Below are 19,288 nucleotides of genomic sequence, written 5' to 3'. Positions count from 1 at the left end.
TTTTGAATAATCTTTCTCACTGTAGAATGATGGACTTTAAATTGTTTGGAAATGGCCTTATTACCCTTCCCAGATTGATGGGCAGCAACAATTGCTTCTCTAAGATCATTGCTGATGTCTTTCCTCCTTAGCATTGTGTTAACATACACCTCAATGCTCCAGACCAGGAAACTGCTAAAATGTCGACTTTTATAGAGGTGGTCACACTTACTGATGATCAATTATCAAGGGCATTTCATTTGCAGCACCTGTCTGTTACTTAGCATCTTAATTCCTATGGAAGCAGTAAGGGTGTACTTAGTTTTTCACACATACAGTAGCTTCTCCATTTTGGCTTTATTTTTGTTCAAGAAATCATGACATACTGTAGTGTAATATGTCATGTGTTGTTGTTCATCTGAGGTTGTATTTGCTCAATTTTAAGACCTGCTAAGGAACAGGTGATTGGTATTATGTTCATGCCGCATTAATGGTGAGACAGCGCTAATATAATAGACTAGAAAAAAGGCACCGTGGCGCCTAAAATACAAGAACATACTGCATCAAATTCTGCATCTGACCGCGGTTTTCAAAGTTGCGCCGATACGGCAGCGCTAGGGTAAAGGCGGCCGCCATTGTAAGTAAAACCAGAGAATTCAAAGAGGGTGTACTTTCTTTTTTACACAACTGTATATACGGAGAGAATGGCTGAAAAATAAAAGAATCAAGGTGTTGCAATGGCCCAGTCAAAGTCTAGACCTCAACCCGATTGAAATGCTGTGGCTGGACCTTAAGAGAGCTGTGCATAAATAAATGCCCACAAACCTCAATAAACTGAAGCAACGATGTAAAGAAGAGTGGGCCAAAATTCCTCCACTACGATGTGAGAGACTGATAAAGTCATACAGAAAACGATTACTTCAAGTTATTGCTGCTAAAGGTGGTTCTACAAGCTATTGAATCATAAGATATACTTAGTTTTTCACACATGGCTTCTCCATGTTGGCTTTATTTTTGTTAAATTAATCATGACACAGTGTAATATGTCATGTGTTGTTGTTCATCTGAGGTTGTATTTACCTAATTTTAAGACCTCCTGAGGAACAGATGATTGTTATTATTTCCTGATATGTAAAACCATAGAATTCAAAGAGGGTGTACTTTCTTTTTCACACAACTGTAAGTACATACATATATACATACATACATACACATACTGTACATACACAGATATACTGTAGATCGATAGATAAACACATATACTGCTGCGGCCAAGTTTATTCGAGCATTTGCCCGTTCTTGGCCGCAGCAGTATCCTGGCGCGCGCCGCAGGGTGACGGGCGCGCGCCGAAGCAGTGGAAGAGCGCCCTCCGATCGGGGCGCTCTCCCTACGGCTGCCGGGTCCGCCGGGTCCCCCGGAACCCCCTGCTCCTCGGGGAGCCCTGGACGCGTGTGCAGGGGGCGCTGGCACCCGATGATGCGTGACCGCGCATCGGTGATGCGCGGCACGCTGAGGGAGTGCGGCTCGCAAGCCGGGACATTTCCCGGCTTGCGGAATGAGCCGCACTCGGATAAACTGTGTCGGCAGTGTACACATATACACATATTTTTACATTGAAGTCTTATTGTATATTGTATTTATGTTAGCCATTAGCCACCTTAAGGTAGTAGGGCCAACAGCCAGTACTGTAGAGGAGAGTTAGGTTTGTTAGGGTGAATAGGTGTAGGGGAGGTGGGTTATGGAGGCAGGTGCCTTGGGAGCGAGGTTAGGCCACTTGGGAGTATTACAGGGGTGGGGGGTTGGCGGTGGTGAACCTGTTGTGTGCCATGTCAATTGTACTGCTATGACATACAATGTGTAGTAGGGTAGTAAGGGTATTTTTATTAACACCTTGGTTCACCTTAGTGATAATGAAGGCATCCTTCCATAATGCTTCCCTTCATCCCCACTTTGACTTCCAATCAGGGTTGCCACCTTCTACTGAAGGCTCACCCGACGATTAAAGTTTTACATTGAGCTCTTACCTTCGGCGGCGTCTCCCAGCATCTCCCCCTGCAACTGCATTCAATGTGGCTGCTCAACACCAAATGGCTATGCAGTGTCAAGTTGCCATGACAACGGGACCCCCAATGCGGCCGTGACTGCTGTCTTTCCTCCCCGGTGAGGTTATTTTGCCTACTGTTACTACTCCAACATAAATGCTATCAAAGCTATCAGAAAGTATCAGTATTTTGTCAACTGAATCTATATTCAGCGGATCTGCAGCAAACATATTGTCACTACACATGGAGGGAGATGTTGATCATTAGGGCTCTAACTAAGCTCTCCCCCTGCTAGTAGTCACCAATCCTCTATCTACTGTATCAATTTTCATAAGTCTGGCCCTCTGGAGATAAACACCCCTTTTTAAATTCACATTACAATTGTTTTAAGAGCACCAGTTACATTTATCCTATACTTATTTTATTATACCTATTAAAGTTTGATTTTACTATGATTCATCTTTGCTTTATAGTGGTGTACACCATTAAGGGAATTCTGTGGTGTATGTACCCCCTAGTACATCCTTTTTAAATACACTAATGTTGTGCCAAGCCTTTATGGATGACCCCAAGATTTTGGTAGGGTACAATCCATCAAAAAATAACAAGGCAATGCAAACCATTTAAAAATACTGTACTGTACAAAAACTGACAAATCTGAGCATTCCACGGTGCTCCTAAAACAAAGGCAATACTGTTACCTGCCAGAAATTATCAATGCAGTAATCTCTGGAAACACCTCACTCGAATAAAAACTTGATGGCCAAAATGTTGGTTACTTTGAGGATGGATCAATAAACCACGTTTGTTACTTTCTATGTTACCATAAAACAGATGTTACATTGTTAAATAATGTACAACCTACCTCCAGATCTGTAAATAGCCCTTGGTTATTTTGAAGTATAACATACATGCAGTGTGATACTGTAACTGCATGCTTCCAGTTGTGGTAGGGTACACGACGATAGTTCTTCTTCACTGACATGGTGAAACGACACAACTTTTCAAGGTCAAAGCTTGATGGGAAAAGAAAGCATGAGACAAAAATCAATCAATTAGACAGGAAGTACCACAAAACAGAAATAGGGTCTCAGTAAATAAATACAACACAGCTGCATTGCCAAGCCATTTAATTAAACCGTGTATGCAAGACAAAAGTAACTTTTTATATGTATTTACTGTACCAGACCCATTTGGGAGTTCTGTACTTTGATATTTGCAGCATTGGTTATTGTAGTCAGATGAGAGAAATAGTAAATTGCAAAAGTTAAAAAAAAATACTTCTAATTTAAAGATAAATCATCTGAAACATTTAGCTCAACTACAGCCGCGGCCCCTTTTATTCTCCAACATCTCCAAATTTTTTCGGGATTTTTTTTCAAATGCCACGCACTTCACTGCACTTCACCACGTTCATGCCGCATTCTGACCGCATTTATACCGCATTCATGTTGCATTCACACCCGCGGTTGATGCGCGGTTGATGTGTTTATTGATAATGGTTCGGATTTAATTGGTTGCAATTCTTCGCGTATCCGCCAGATGGCAGATATTCATGAATTGTAATGCGCATGCGCTTCAGTAATGTGTCGACTTGCAGGTGTTTAAAAAAATACCACAGTGGTCCATTGTAAATTGGCCTTGGGACTGAAGGAAGAAGTTACAATAATGTATCAATTTAAGCTTTTCATATTAAAAAAAGACAAGCGCAGTTTCTGGTCTGGTTATTGTCCTGAGAGTCCCGCCATGAGTGCACAACTGCAGTCCGTGTTCCAAAAACCCGACAGAACGTACGCTTATTTAATATGGGCCGCGATTAATGCAACAGATGATAAGATGGCAACAGTTGTTCAAATTTATCAGTATTTTATCGAAAACTATAACTTTTACAAATTTTCCCCAGATGTTCATGTGTGGAAGCGTGCAATAAGGAAAAAGTTATGTAGCGATCCATGTTTTTTTCATATTGATCCCGATGTTATTGGAGGGTATTGGTGTGTATCACCGGGTTTTTCCCGTATCTATGATCATGGAGACTGCAAAAGGCGAAAGGTCGTGTTAAAACCAACTAAGAAACATCAGGCGCTGGCAAGCAATGCGATAGCGGCAGCTTCCAATAACGGTCCGACTGTCAGTGAAAACCTGGTGACCGGCAACCCTTGCTGTCTGTCCCCACCCGGATACCTGCAGCCTGAGCCAGATTTCACATACAGATTCGAGCAAGCTTGCATGTACCTAAGCGATTTCCAGCCTCATCAGCTGACTACAGGTGTAGTAGTCCCACTGTCACCTTTCAACTACGTGTATAATCAAGAATACGGGACTGGCAGTGGCTCGGCGCCAGCTGATTGGGAAAGTCTATGGTGAGTAATGTTGCCATATTTTATTCTGTTTTTTTTATTTTGAAAATATCAATATCAATGCGATTCAAAAGTCAAGCGATTCTCCTGTAAGCAATATCATTGGCTGAGCAGCTTCTACAGTAGATACTGCACAATTGGTGAAAAGCTAGGCGCATGCGCATTGGAACCTCTTGAAACACATATGCGTGTCATCACATCGACGGTAGGCGCATGCGCATGTGAACAGGAGATGCCCCCCGAGAAAATGATTGGTGGGACTGACTGTGGGAACTTCTTTAGAGGACTGACTGACCATTACAGTAAAACTTTTACTTTTTTTTGTTTCTCAGAAAAGAAAACTTTGTCATCTCATGCGGAAAACGGTAAATGGAGGGATTTCGATGGATAATATCGCTTTGTGTTACAATGCCTGCACATTGCTGAATCTGAGTAAAAAAAAACAAGTACCAGTGTCTACAGTTTAGTGGCCATTGTTATTGATTAGGATAGAATACCTGAAACAGTATGCTGTTGTTTGCAGACCGTAGACAATACTTTTTTATATATACTGTATAATAAACCCGAAAAAATAAAAAGTATGCATTTATTTTACATGTATTCCAGTACATATGTGTATTCTATACCCATACAGCATGTATTGTTGTAATACTCTTGTGATGTACAGTACTGAGCATGCCTACAGTATACAGTACAGTATGCCTGGACAGTACTGTATGTTCTAGAAACACTGTATTTTGTTACAGTATAAAAGGAGACAATGGAACAATTTAAAACAAATCAACATTTTCTTTTATTGGTGGAGTAAGTACAAAAACATTTATTTACAAATACAATTTAAAAACATTTAAAGTGTACAGCAATTCAAAACATTAACAGGTGTATGATTTACTGCTAATGAAAACATTTATGTACAGAAAGTCAAAACATTTACAGTAGGATGGTGTACAGTACAGTCAGTCAGGCCTGCACAACTCCAGTCCTCGAGGGCCGCAAACAGGCCCGGTTTTAAGGATAACCTTGAAAACCGGGCCAGTTTGCGGCACTCGGGGAATGGAATTGTGCAGGTCCTGTGTACAGTAAGGAAAAACATTTCTTTATTAATACAAGTTAAAACACGCAACATCTCCTTTATTAAAGTACAGAAAGTCAAAACATGTACAGCACAACAGTATGGTGTTATTAAAAAAAATTCTTTATTCATAAAATGTAAAAAACGCAACATCTTCTTTATTAAAGTACAGAAAGTCAAAAAATTTACAAAAACATTTACAAAAAATAAACAACAGTTGAACAGTCACGCCGATGCCTTGTATGGCGCAAAATGCCATTAATGGAGTCTCGAACGATTTTCATTAAAGGATCTGAAATTGAAAAATAGCACCGCAATTCCTCCACAATAGTCCCCCTTAAATTTTCAGGAAGCGCCCTTTTTTCACGATTTCCTTCGTAGTTCACATTGTAGACCCACCTGCAGTACACCAAGTAGGACACGTGGTGCTTAAAAATTAACATGGCATACTTCTGTGGTAAACCAGCACTCATCACCCTATACTTTTCCCTGAGTGCCGGTGACAGCTCGCGCAGGATGATGTCGGGCACCGTATCGATGCAAGCGTATGTAGGTTGGGTTCTGGAAGCGAATGTTCTTCTAGGAGCGGGTGTGCTTGTGGCGGCGGGCGAGGGAAGGTTGTCTGGGAGGAAGCTTTCCTCCTGTCTTGGTCACCGTGTTGTCTCCTAGCGTGGTCTTGATGGGGTTGTCATGTTATCCTCCTCCTCAACGGCATACATGTACACAAATTCTTCTGGTGGAGGGGGTGCGCTTGGTGTTGGAAGGCGGTCGAAGGTCCCATTCATCACATCCATGCCACCCTCCTGCTCCGTCATCGGGGATACAGGGGCATGGACACGAGCAAATTATGTATCCCCGCTATGTCAGTCTCTATCTTCTCCATCCGTCGATCCATCTTCCGTTGATCCATCTTCTGAATCCGTTGATCCATATTTAGCATGGTCTCTAAAAGCAGATCTATATTTACCAGCACAGTAGAGTTCCCGGGGATATCCACACTTAACCCATTCAGCATGCGGTCTAACGAGCTGGTTCTTGTGCATGGCGTGCTGTGCACATCTGGGTGGATGGGTGCTACGGAGGATGAGATGGAGGTTCAATGGAGAGAAGCGGCAGCGTCGTCGAAGAAGGATGGAGGAGGTGACCTGTGGATTTCCGGGAGAGAAGCGGCAGCGTTGTCGAAGAGGGATGGAGAAAGCGACCTGTGGATTTCCGGGCGAGAAGCGGCAGAGTCTAAGCGTAATGGAGAAAGTGACCCATGTATTTCAGGGGCACCAGTGGCAGCGTCGTCGAAGAGCAGTGGCGAAGATGGGCTGTGGGTTTCCGGGAGAGCGACGGCAGCGTCGTGGACGAGTAGTAGAGAAGTATGGCTGTAGATTTCCGTGAGAGCGGCGGCAGAGTCGTCGAAGCATAAACGAGGAATTGGCCTGTGGGTTCGATGGGTTGGCTGCCATTTGTTTTGCATGAGTGTACATCACCGAATTTCTTCCTGACATAATAAGGCTTACGTGTATTAAAACCCTTAGCCTTTGGGGTCAGCAGAAGGTTTTCTTTATTGGCCTTAGCCTGTCGCTTTGGCCTTGGCTTGGAAACGGCTGCCACCTTTTGCTTTTTTTGCATGACAGGCACGGCATAGGCGAGTGGCTTCTTGCATCCATAGAATCGGGGTTGATCCATGGAAGCAGATGGCACAATGCAGTATCTGGACAAGGGCAAGTTCAGATTAAGATCATCGAGTGGTGGGCTATGCAAAGTGTGTAACCTTTTATGCATTGCGACGAGGTACAGGTGTTGAAAGTGGGCGTACTCTAATGTGAGTTATTAACGTATAAATACACCATCCATTTTGTGGATTCACTGCACATTGAATACACATCGACTAAACATTGAATATACATGTTTGTATTTCTTTCTACTCGCAGCAATGCCTGTTAAAAAGATTTCTAAGGATCTCAGCATGAGAATTAAGGAGATGTACACGAGCGGACACCGACTTGCAGATATCCAACGCTGGTTAGCTGCTTCTGGCCTCGTTGTGCCATCAACCACCGTGTACTATCATGCACACGGAAAAACCAAACAATGCACGAGGACACCAACGGTAACTAACGCGTAAGTATATTTATATAACTATATAATACAGTATATCTATTATTGTTTATATTGATGCATATTAATAGAACTATATATTGTGTAGACCTACAGTATCTAATATTATAGTTATTTTGGTATAGTTATATAACTACAGTATATCTATTGTTTATATTGCTGCATATTAATAGAACTATATATTGTGTAGATCTATCTAATTTTATAGTTATTTCGGTATATTTATATAACTACAGTATATCTATTGTTTATATTACTGCATATTAATAGAACTATATATTGTGTAGACCTATCTAATTTTATAGTTATTTCGGTATATTTATATAACTACAGTATATCTATTGTTTATATTGCTGCATATTAACAGAACTATATATTGTGTAGATCTATCTCATTTTATACTATTTTTACTGCAAATGATGTGCTGTGCTTGTGGCCTACTGCACTGTAACTTACCGGATTGTTGTTTATCTGTACATTGTAGGGAGACAACTCTTCTGGTCAACAAAATAAGTGGAGAATGATGAGAAGAGTGCCTTACACTCTGCAGGAAAATCACAATCTCACAGTATCCGAGACCAGCATAAAGAAGATGAGACGCAGAATTGGATGGAAATCCATTCTTACCTGCATCCTCTGTCACCACACAGCTATACCTCCTGCACTAAAACACACCCCTACAAATCATCCTCACACATCCTCTTTCTATCCATGCTTCTCCTCCTTGCTTCTGGGGATATCTCTCCCAATCCTGGTCCCTGCCTTATTTCTACTTGCTCTCGTCCTCGCCTCCCATATACAACTTCTACTCCTTCTGGTGTTAACCCCTCCAACCTCATACCCATCCCCTGCCACCCTCCCTCCTCTCTCCCTTTCTCCTGTGCCCTTTGGAATGCTCGCTCCCTTTCTAACAAGTTCCTTTCTGTGCATGACTTCTTTCTCTCTCACTCCCTGCTTCTCTTTGCTATAACTGAGACCTGGCTCACTCAGTCTGACTCTGCTCTGGAAGCTGCCCTCTCTTTTGGTGGCCTTTCCTTCTCCCACACTCCGCGCCTTGATGGCAGGGGTGGAGGTGTGGGGCTCCTGCTCTCCTCTCTCTGCCGTTACCGAACTATTCCTATTCCCCCCTCTCTTGCCTTTCCCTCCTTTGAGGTTCACACTGTCCAGATCTTCTCTCCTCTCCCTGTTCATGTGGCGGTCATGTATCGCCCACCTACCTCTACTCATCCCCCTTCTGCCTTTCTCTCTCACTTTGAATCCTGGCTCTCTTTCTTCCTCTCCTCAGACTCCCCTGTTCTTCTCCTTGGGGACTTCAACTGCCACATTGATGACCCCTCTCTCCCTTGGGCTTCCCGCTTTCTTTCTCTAACCTCTTCTTTTGGCCTTCAACAGTGGACTGCAGCCAGCACCCACAAGGATGGCCACTACTTAGACCTGGTTTTCACTAAAAATTTCTCTCTCTCTGATTTCTCCATTTCCCCTTTTCCTCTCTCTGACCATCACCTCATCTCATTCTCTCTATCTCGCTTCTCAACTTCTCCACCTCCATCTACACCCCGGTTCTGCAGAAACCTGCGCTCTATTCACTTACCTGACTTTGAGTCCACGTTACACTCCTCCCTCTCCTCTCTCAGATCTGCTACAGACCCTGACAAACTGGTCAGGAACTACAACTCTGCCTTGTCCTCCTCTCTTGATCTACATGCCCCGCTTTCTCTCTGCCGCACTCGCCCTTTTAACCCTAGACCCTGGTTAAATTCCCACACGTGCATGCTGCGTTCCTCCACTCGTTCCTCTGAACGCCTCTGGAGGAAATCTCATACTCTCGCAGACTTCCTTCACTACAAATTTATGCTATCCTGTTTCAACTCTGCCCTCTCGCAAGCTAAACAAGCCTACTTTTCTTCACTAATCAACATGCACAAGTCTAACCCACGCCGACTGTTCTCTGTCTTTGATACTCTACTCAAACCACCCTCAGCTGCCTCTCCTTCCTCCATCTCCGCTCAGGACTTTGCTGACTATTTTAAGGAAAAGGTGGAATCCATACGTCAGAACATCCCCTCTGTTTCTTCCTCCCATCCTACACCTCTTCCTAACTCTCCTCCTGCCTTCCTTGACTCTTTTTCCACTGTCTCAGAGGAGGATGTGTCGCTGTTGATCGCCTCTTCTCCCTCTACCACTTGCCCTCTTGACCCCATTCCCTCCCATCTCCTAAAACCTCTTGCTCCTACTATAATCCCTACGCTCACGTACATTTTTAACTCCTCCCTCTGCTCTGGAACCTTTCCATCCTCCTTCAAACATGCAACAGTCATACCATTACTCAAAAACAGCAAGCTTGACCCTACCTGTCTTTCTAACTATCGGCCTGTCTCCCTCCTGCCTTTTGCCTCTAAACTCCTTGAACGTCTTGTATTCGCTCGCTTGCTCCATTTTCTCAACACCTATTCTCTCCTAGACCCTCTACAATCTGGCTTCCGTACTGCTCACTCCACGGAAACAGCCCTCACTAAAATAACTGACGACCTCCATGCTGCCAAAGACAGAGGTCATTACACTCTGCTCATATTACTCGACCTCTCTGCAGCATTTGACACCGTGGACCACCCTCTTCTCCTTCACATTCTCCATACTCTTGGCATTCGGAACAAAGCTCTATCCTGGATCTCATCCTACCTCCCCCATCGTACTTTCAGTGTCTCTTCTGCTAATACCTCCTCCTCCTCTATTGATCTCTCTGTGGGGGTACCCCAGGGCTCTGTCCTGGGACCTCTTCTCTTTTCTCTGTATACACTCTCTCTAGGTGACCTAATAACATCTTTTGGGTTTAATTATCACCTCTATGCTGACGACACACAAATATATTTCTCAACACCCGACCTTACACCTACTGTACAAACCAAAGTTTCTGAATGTCTCTCTGCTATATCATCCTGGATGGCCCTCCGCCGCCTTAAACTCAACATGGCTAAAACAGAGCTCCTCATACTTCCTCCCAAACCTGGCCCTACTACCTCCTTCCACATTACTGTTGGAACTACGATCATTCACCCAGTAGCCCAAGCACGCTGCCTTGGGGTCACACTCGACTCCTCTCTCACATTTGCCCCTCACATTCAAAACATTTCTAAAACCTGTCGCTTTTTCCTCCGCAATATAACAAAGATACGCCCTTTCCTCTGTTGCTCGACTGCTAAAACTCTGACTCAGGCCCTCATTCTCTCCCGTCTTGATTACTGTAACCTCCTGCTGTCCGGCCTTCCTGCCTCTCACCTGTCTCCCCTACAATCTATCCTTAACGCTGCTGCCAGAATCACTCTACTCTTTCCTAGATCTGTCTCAGCATCTCCCCTCATGAAATCCCTCTCCTGGCTTCCGATCAAATCCCGCATCTCACACTCCATTCTTCTCCTCACTTTTAAAGCTTTACACTCTTCTGCCCCTCCTTACATCTCAGCCCTAATTTCTCGTTATGCACCATCCAGACTCTTGCGTTCTTCTCAAGGATGTCTTCTTTCTACCCCCTTTGTATCTAAAGCCCTCTCCCGCCTTAAACCTTTTTCATTGACTGCCCCTCACCTCTGGAATGCCCTTCCCCTCAGTACCCGACTAGCACCCTCTCTATCCACCTTTAAGACCCATCTTAAGACACACTTGCTTAAAAAAGCATATGAATAGGACTGTGGCTATTCTGAACACATGGCACATAAAGCTTGGCCCCCTGCAGATGCACTTACCAGAACTCCCTCCTACTGTCTCTGTACGTTCTCCCTACCTACCAATTAGACTGTAAGCTCCTCGGAGCAGGGACTCCTCTTCCTTAATGTCTAAAGCACTTATTCCCATGATCTGTTATTTATATTATCTGTTATTTATTGGATTACCACGTGTATTACTGCTGTGAAGCGCTATGTACATTAATGGCGCTATATAAATAAAGACATACAATACAATACAATGGAAATATGGACGTGTGAGGTTAGTACTGGACAGTACAGGAGGTAAAAGTGTTGTTTAAGAAACTGTACTGTACCTATAAAATAATTTCTTGTCATTACAGAGTGTACCCTATGATAAGGGACGTTAACAAGATCAAGAGAGTGGTCCAGGCCCAAGCATGGATCGACAGTGGAGAAACTTTCCAGGATTGCATCTTCACTGACGAGTCTACTGTTTCGCTGCAGAGATTTGCCACCTTTGCATTCCACAAAAAAGGTTGCATATCTATGAAGCTGCGTCCAAAACAGCCAGCGAAGATGCATGTGTGGGGTGCCATCTCTAGGCGTGGACCAGGATGCATCATCATCTTTGAAGGTACAGTAAAATGTATGTCACACGCTTTTGCCTTACACACTGTACTGTACTAGTGTGCAGTTTTTGGAGTACTTTTCTTTTCTTGTTACAGGAATCATGAATAAAGCTATCTTCCAAGAGAAAATTGTGCCTGAGATTGTGGAATACATCACACATGAGTTCCCGGATGGTCACCGTTTCTACCAGGACAACGATCCAAAGCACACCGCGTCAACAGCGCATATCCTTGAGCGCGGTATCAACTGGGTGAAGACGCCAGCGGAGTAAGTGCGGTAACCGTGTCTCATTTTTTCCCACTGTTTTTACTGTGTACTGTATCTCTTTAAATAATTGTCCCTTTTTTCCCCCTCCAATGTGTGGGAGAGAGTGAGAGAGTGTGGGGGAGAGAGTGTGGGGGAGAGAGTGTGGGGGAGAGAGTGAGTGTGGGGGAGAGAGTGTGGGGGAGAGAGTGTGGGGGAGAGAGTGTGGGGGAGAGAGAGAAGAGAGAGTGTGGGGAAAAGAGAGAGTGTGGGGGGAAGAGAGAGAGTGTGGGGGGAAGAGAGAGAGAGTGTGGGGGGAAGAGAGTGAGAGTGTGGGGGAAGAGAGAGTGTGGGGGAAGAGAGAGTGTGGGGGAAGAGAGAGAGAGTGTGGCAGGTCCACACTCAGCCTATAATTCCGGCCTGGATAATAATGATCGGAGAGAATCATGCCCATACACTTCCTTAAGGCATTTCCTGGAGATGTAAGACACCTTTTCTGTCTCTTTATCCCAATTCTCACCTGATACCTCACGATCCCAATTTTCTATGGAACTATCAGTATCCCAATTCTCTTCCTCATCACTGTTCTCTTCACCAGAACTAAATTCCCTCTCCTCATCAGCGGAACCAATTTCAAACTCAATTTCTCCCTCCCATGGATGGTGGAAATAAAGTAAAGCTTTTTGGCAATTCCTGGCAACTCTTGCTGACACTGGAGGCACATAGGGTTTTACCCGGGCAACAGGCACAATATGAACAACATTGGTAGTAACCCCAGAGTCCTGAACCAAACCCACCCCGTACTGGTAATCAGTAAGTGGCTTGGGGCCTTCCCATTTACCCAATGACCCACAGTGACTATGGCGGGGACCCGAAATAGCTGGGGCATGGATAGGGGCAATGGCATGGGCAAAGTGACTCTGGGCTGGGGCCGGGGCAGCAACAGTGTCCGGGGTAAAGTCTTTGACTTTGGTAAGGTCACGGCCAACCGCAGGGGACAGTGGCTTCTTGGACAGAGCAGGCTCACCATTCTTCTTGCTGACCCACTTCTCCACCGCTTGCCGACACCCGTCCATCTCTTCCTGGGACAGACTGGTGCTGATCAGCAGCGGCGACGGCTGCTTCCGGTCGGCTCCGCTGTGGCCACCGGAAGTGACATCATCATTCTCGCAGGATGAGGCGCCATCTTGGGTGGGGCCCCCCACCGGAACTTCTTCCTTCATTTCGACGTTCAGCGCCGGATGTGATGTTTCGCTCCGCAGCTCTGCAGCTCCGCAGCTCTGCTTGGGCCTTGGCTGGGCCTTCCTTCTCCGCCGCCTCCATCGGAGCCTGTGGGAGGTAAGAGGGTATCTCACCACTCCGCTGGCTTGTGATGAGGTCCTCTTCTCCTTTCACGATGGGAGTTGCCACGGCCGTGGGACTCCTCCGCTCCGGTCGCATTAGCGCAGGTAATCGAGAACTCTCGAGACTCGGCTCCTCCACATCACAGGTAAGTGCTGGCTCTTTTTCAGCACCGCTGTAGTGGCCCACCGGTAGGCGCATCATCACCGATGTCGGGCTTGCTGCTTTTCGTCCGACGAGACAGACTTGGATGCCGGCAAGGGTACTTCCGCAGGGGACCGATAGCGAGGTTCCGGGTTCTCGCTGCGGTAGCAGGCCCCAGTTTCCCTCTTCCCCGAAGCTATCATCAGTAGAGATCCCCATTCTCCGGGATCAGCCTTCTCTGTTTTCACTTTGGGCGAGGCTCCAGCCGTCAGCTTGGCTGTCTCTCCTCCCGCCTCCGCGGCGTGCCCAGGCACAAATGACTCCACAGCCCATAGATAGTGTATGCCACACTGGGGGCATCTTGCAGTGGTGCTGGCTTCTCCATCGGGTACAGCAGCGGCAAAGTTTATTTGAGCATTTGCCCGTTTTGTGCCCCTTATGAACGGGGCTTATTCCGGCTGGCGCCAAAACGGAGCCGCGAGCGAGCCGGAATAAGCCCCGTCCCGCGCGCTTAATAAAAATGTCCCCCTCCCCTTCCCCGAACCCCTGGCTGCTCCCCCTGGCTTGCGCAAGCTGCGCGCAGCGTCCCCCTTACCCCTGCTGCCTCTGCAGCCTTCGGGGATGCCGGGGAACCCTGGGCCGTGTGACCGGTGCCAGAGTGACGCGCTGCACGCGCCAGGGAGATCCCGAGATGAGCCGCCGGCTTGCCGTCGGCTCCTCCACACCGCGGCTACGGCCGTTGTCAAATAAACAGTGTCACCACTGTAACCTGCACTGCATGCACAGGCACCTCAAGGTTTTTTTTTCACCCGCCTTCACTACCAGGAAGCCTCCTGGCAATAGGTAGGGGTGTACGGCAATGTCCATTGCACTCTTAGTCACACTGGTTAAGGGAGACACTCAGCACAGCAGTCTCTCCTGTTCCCCAGCTCCTCGCAACTGAGGGGCAGGAAGCGCACCTATAGCTCCTACCTCAGTCAGCTCCATTCTCAATTGCCAGATACAAGGACCCGTGGTAGATATTAGAGGGGGGTCCAACGGGTTTACTTGGTGACCCAGAATTGGCTCTGAGCCTGTCACAGTCCAGGAGGGCGCGGCCACAGCTTTCGCGCCACTTTCCCCAGCAGGGTGGGGTTCTCTTTTTCACGCCTCTCCCGGCCAACTTCTTGCAACTTCATGGTTTGCAAAATTTTCAGCACACGGCCCACGCGGTCTCACAGGCAAGCGGGAACCGCTATTTTGGATTACACAGCCATTCACATTAACAGCAGGGGTTACTTGTCTGGTGATCACCGTCTGGCAATCAGATACTCCATCATTGTCACACACAATAGCAATGTCCGCAACACTTTCCTCCAGGGTGGCACCCCGGGCTCCAAGGCAGGACAAAAACGGCACAGCCACTGCTCCATAGTAGACTAGCAAAAGTCCCTTCTGTATGTGGTACCTCCGTGGTACACACTCCATGTGCGCTCTCTCCATCAGGCGCGAGCCGCCATCTTGGACTCTCCGCACCACGCGGAACATCGTTACTTGTGGTCGCCATCTTTTCTTGTTGCTTTCTATCGCACATGGTGCTCCTCTCTGCTGGGCAGCCGCCATTTCGATGCAATAAAGAATGCCAGTGCACCTCTCCATGTATCTCATGTGTGTCCTACTCATGTATGCACTACCTCAGGCTAGGCTCACTCTTTCTCTGCATGCTGTATCTGCTTTCCTCCAGTATGTGCTCTGTGGTAAGTGATCTGGTTACTGGCTAGATTACTCTGGCTTCTCCCATGCAGTACTTGGGGCGTCAACCTACTGTTGGCTACACCTAGCGCAGACCCTCTCAGGAATTCCTGACCCATGTTAACCAGGCTATCCCCTCAGGCATCCTACGACTAGCTGCCTCAAGGTGACTAGAACAGCTATAGCCCTGTCTCCAGACCCACTTTACTCCACTCAAGGCCCTAGGGTGTACTTTGCGAGCGGACTGTCACACTCCTGACTACCCCTAGGCTCCTGTCCCTTCCACAGCACTTCCTGGCAGCATACATTCTCCTGTTTTCCAGTGTGCCTAGCAAAAGCCTGTCGTGATAATAGGTATCTCAGCAGCGCCTCCAACTCTAATGGTGTTTCCCTCAGGGCCCTTCTGATCCTGACCCCATATGTGAGAAACTGCCCCCAGTTACATGTCAGTGTAGTGTGGTGCACCTGCTGGCTCACAGGACTCCTGAGTCTCCCGCTGGTTGGTAGTGGGGATTTCACCATGACAGGCATCTGAGGTAGTGTGCAGAGTCCTACTCACATTTGGTAGAGCGCCTCCATCCCATCCAGATCCCTACGATAGCAGGGAGGAGTTTCTGAAAGGGAACTCCCGGGTGCACCTTCTCCCTGAGTAACTCCACTCACATGCAAGAAGGGTCTTTTCATGGGCATCTTTATTAGCATGTCGTGTGGCAGACTGCCCATCACAGCGGCCGACACTTCGCCGCACATCTTGTAGCTGCACTCCATATCAGAAGGTCCCTCCTGACTCTTTAATTAAGTTGTCTTTCCACCTCTCCCCTAAGGGAGACCACCAGCTGTGCCAGAGCCCTGGACACAGTGTGTAATCAGATTGTCCCTTTGCCTCGTGCCTCTCTGACAGACAGACTTGAACTGCTGCAGACACTTAGGATGAACACCGTGAACTGAATCAGCCTTGGCTCACTAACGTTTGGACGTGCTGTGCAATATGTAGGCTCCAGAAAGTCCACTTCTGTGTCACTAACAGTGGACACAAATCATGCTGTCACTTCCTTTGCTACTATCTTACACATCACAGGGTTTGAGGGCAAACCTCCATGATGACTACTGGCAACCCTGCCCTTTTAACAGGAGTTACTTCTCAGTATGAGAGAGATCTGTACACCAATTTTACACATGGCTACATATGTATGTATGTATGTATGTATGTATGTATGTATGTCTTTATTTATATAGCGCCATTAATGTACATAGCACTTCACAGCAGTAATACATGTGAAAATCATATAAAAAATAAATGATATAAATAACACAAACGGGAGAAGTGCTTCAGACATAAACGTAACATTTAGGAAAAGGAGTCTCTGCTCCGAAGAGCTTACAATCTCATTTTGTTGGTAGGAAGAACGTACAGAGACAGTAGGAGGGCGTTCTGGTAAGTGCGTCTGCAAGGAGCAAAGTAGGAGGTGTTAATTATCAGCCATGGAGCTACTCATATGCTTCCATAATCAGGTGTGATTTAAGGTGGGTCTTAAAGGTGGATAGAGAGGGTACTAGTCAGATATTGAGAGGAAGGGCATTCCAGAGGTGTGGGGTAGTCAGAGAGAAGGGTTTAAGGTGGGAGAGGGCTTTAGATACAGAATGGTTAGAGAGAAGACATCCTTGAGCAGAATGCAAGAGCCGTGATGGTGTATAGCGAGAAATTATAGCTGAGATGTAATACGGGATTTGATAGGAAGCCAGGAGAGGGATTTCAGCAGGGGAGACGCTGAGACAGATTTAGGAAAGAGTACAGAGATTCTGGCAGCAGTATTAAGGATAGATTGTAGAGAAAACAGGTGAGAGGCAGGAAGGTCGGACAACAGGAGGTTACAGTTATCGAGACGGGAGAGAATGAGGGTCTGATTCAAAGTTTTAGCAGTCGAGCAACAGAGGAAAGGGCGTATCTTTGTAATATTGTGGAGGAAAAAGCGACAGGTTTTAGATACATTTTGAATGAGGGGAGAATGTGAGAGGTTGAGTGTGACCCCTAGGCAGTGTGCTTGGGCTACTGAGTGAATGATGGTACTTCCAACAGTAATGCAGAAGGAGGAAATAGGACAAGGTTTGGGAGGAGCTCTGTTTTTGCCATGTTTAGTTTAAGTTGGCAGAGGGCCGTCCAGGAGGATATAGCCGACAGACATTCAGAAACTTTAGTCTGTACAGCAGGTGTAAGGTCAGGGGTAGAAAAGTACATTTGTGTGTCGTCAGCATAGAGGTGATATTTGAACCCAAGAGATGTGATTAGGTCACCTAGAGAGAGTGTGTAAAGAGAAAAGAGAAAGGGTCCCAGGACAGAGTCCTGGGGTACCTCCACAGAGAGATCGATGGAGGAGGAGGTGTTAGCAGATGAGACACTGGAAGTACGATGGGAGAGGTAAGAGGAGATCCAGAATAGGGCTTTTTTACGAATACCAAGAGTATGGAGAATGTGAAGAAGAGGGTGGTCCACAGTATCAAATGCTGCAGAGAGGTCGAGTAATATGAATAGAGTGTAATGACCTTTGTCTTTGGCAGCATGGAGGTCATTAGTTATTTTTGTGATGGCTGTTTTAGTGGAATGAGCAGTGCGGAAGCCAGATTGTAGAGGGTCTAGGAGAGAATAGGTGTTGAGAAAATGGAGCAAGCGAGAGAACACAAGACATTCAAGGAGTTTAGAGGCAGGAAGGAGACAGGTCGGTAGTTAGAAAGGCAGGTAGGGTCAAGCTTGCTGTTTTTGAGTAATGGTATGACTGTTGCATGTTTGAAGGAAGAGGGAAAGGTACCAGAGTAGAGGGAGGAGTTAAAAATGTGTGTGAGCATAGGGATTATAGTAGGAGCAAGAGGTTTTAGGAGATGGGAGGGAAAGGGGTCAAGAGGGCATGTGGTAGAGGGAGAAGAGGAGATCAGCAACAACACATCCTCCTCCGTGACAGCAGATAAAGAGTCAAAGAATGCAGGAGAAGAGCTAGGAAGAGGTGTAGGATGTGAGGAGGATACAGAAGGGATAGTCTGAGAGAGGGCAGAGTTGAAACAGGATAGCATAAATTTGTAGTGAAGGAAGTCTGTGAGAGTGTGAGATTTCCTCCAGAGGCGTTCAGATGAACAAGAGCAGGAAAGCAGCATGCGCGTGTGGGAATTTAGCCAGGGTCTGGGGTTCAAAGGTTGAGAACGGCAGAGAGAAAACGGGGCATGTAGATCAAGAGAGGAGGATAGGGCAGAGTTGTAGTTCCTGATCAGGTTGAGAGTGTGAATGAGATAAGGTGATGGTCAGAGAGAGGAAAGGGGGAAATAGAGAAATCAGATAGAAAAGTTTTTAGTGAAAAACAGGTCTAGGTAGTGGCCATCTTTGTGGGTGCTGGCTGCAGTCCACTGTTCAAGGCCAAAAGAAGAGGTTAGAGAGAGAAAGCGGGAAGCCCAAGTACCATATTCTATATATACTATGGAAACGGGCCATTAGAAGGGGTTGTGGACCCTGAAGCATTGCCCCTTGCATTTTTTCTCATGTCTTATATTACTGTTTTTGCACCTCCTTACCTTGTATGTATGATCACTCTTCCCTCCCCTCTCCCTTCCCTTCCCCCTTCACCTCAGACTATACTTGTATATTAATTTATCCTGTATCGCCTTTTGCACCTTATTGCGTTGTTGCTGCCACAATTTTGTCAATGCACATTGATTTTTCTTTTATTAGACATAAGTGTCATATTTCTTTATCGGAGTGTTGGGAAAACTCACTGTACTTTACATTGATCTTGGGGGAGATTGGGGGTGTCCCCACTGTTCCCTTTGCACCCACCACACGCATCATAACTTTATATTCAAGAAAGGCTGTGCTGCCTATACCACACACTTTTTTTTGGATGTCCAGATGTAAATCAACACTGTGCTTAGCAGCAGACAATGGTCATTAAAACTGATCCTTAATCTCATGC

At 46.3% G+C, this 19,288-nt stretch overlaps 1 protein-coding gene across 6 annotated transcripts in view; it reads right to left on the bottom strand.

Moving 5' to 3' along the window:
• Positions 1 to 19,288, bottom strand: part of PDE10A (phosphodiesterase 10A) — a 938,782-nt gene that overhangs the window by 235,121 nt on the left and 684,373 nt on the right. For all 6 annotated transcript variants that reach the window (XM_075596713.1, XM_075596710.1, XM_075596711.1 and 3 more), the window contains one exon: positions 2,888 to 3,038. In XM_075596713.1, the coding sequence (XP_075452828.1) occupies positions 2,888 to 3,038 (151 nt within the window). The remainder of the gene's footprint in view (positions 1 to 2,887; positions 3,039 to 19,288) is intronic.

This window comes from Ascaphus truei, chromosome 4 (genome assembly GCF_040206685.1).
Source record: "Ascaphus truei isolate aAscTru1 chromosome 4, aAscTru1.hap1, whole genome shotgun sequence".
NCBI lineage: Eukaryota > Metazoa > Chordata > Amphibia > Anura > Ascaphidae > Ascaphus > Ascaphus truei.
Note: the sequence above shows the minus strand (reverse complement) of the source record. Positions and strands in the feature narration are given on the sequence as shown.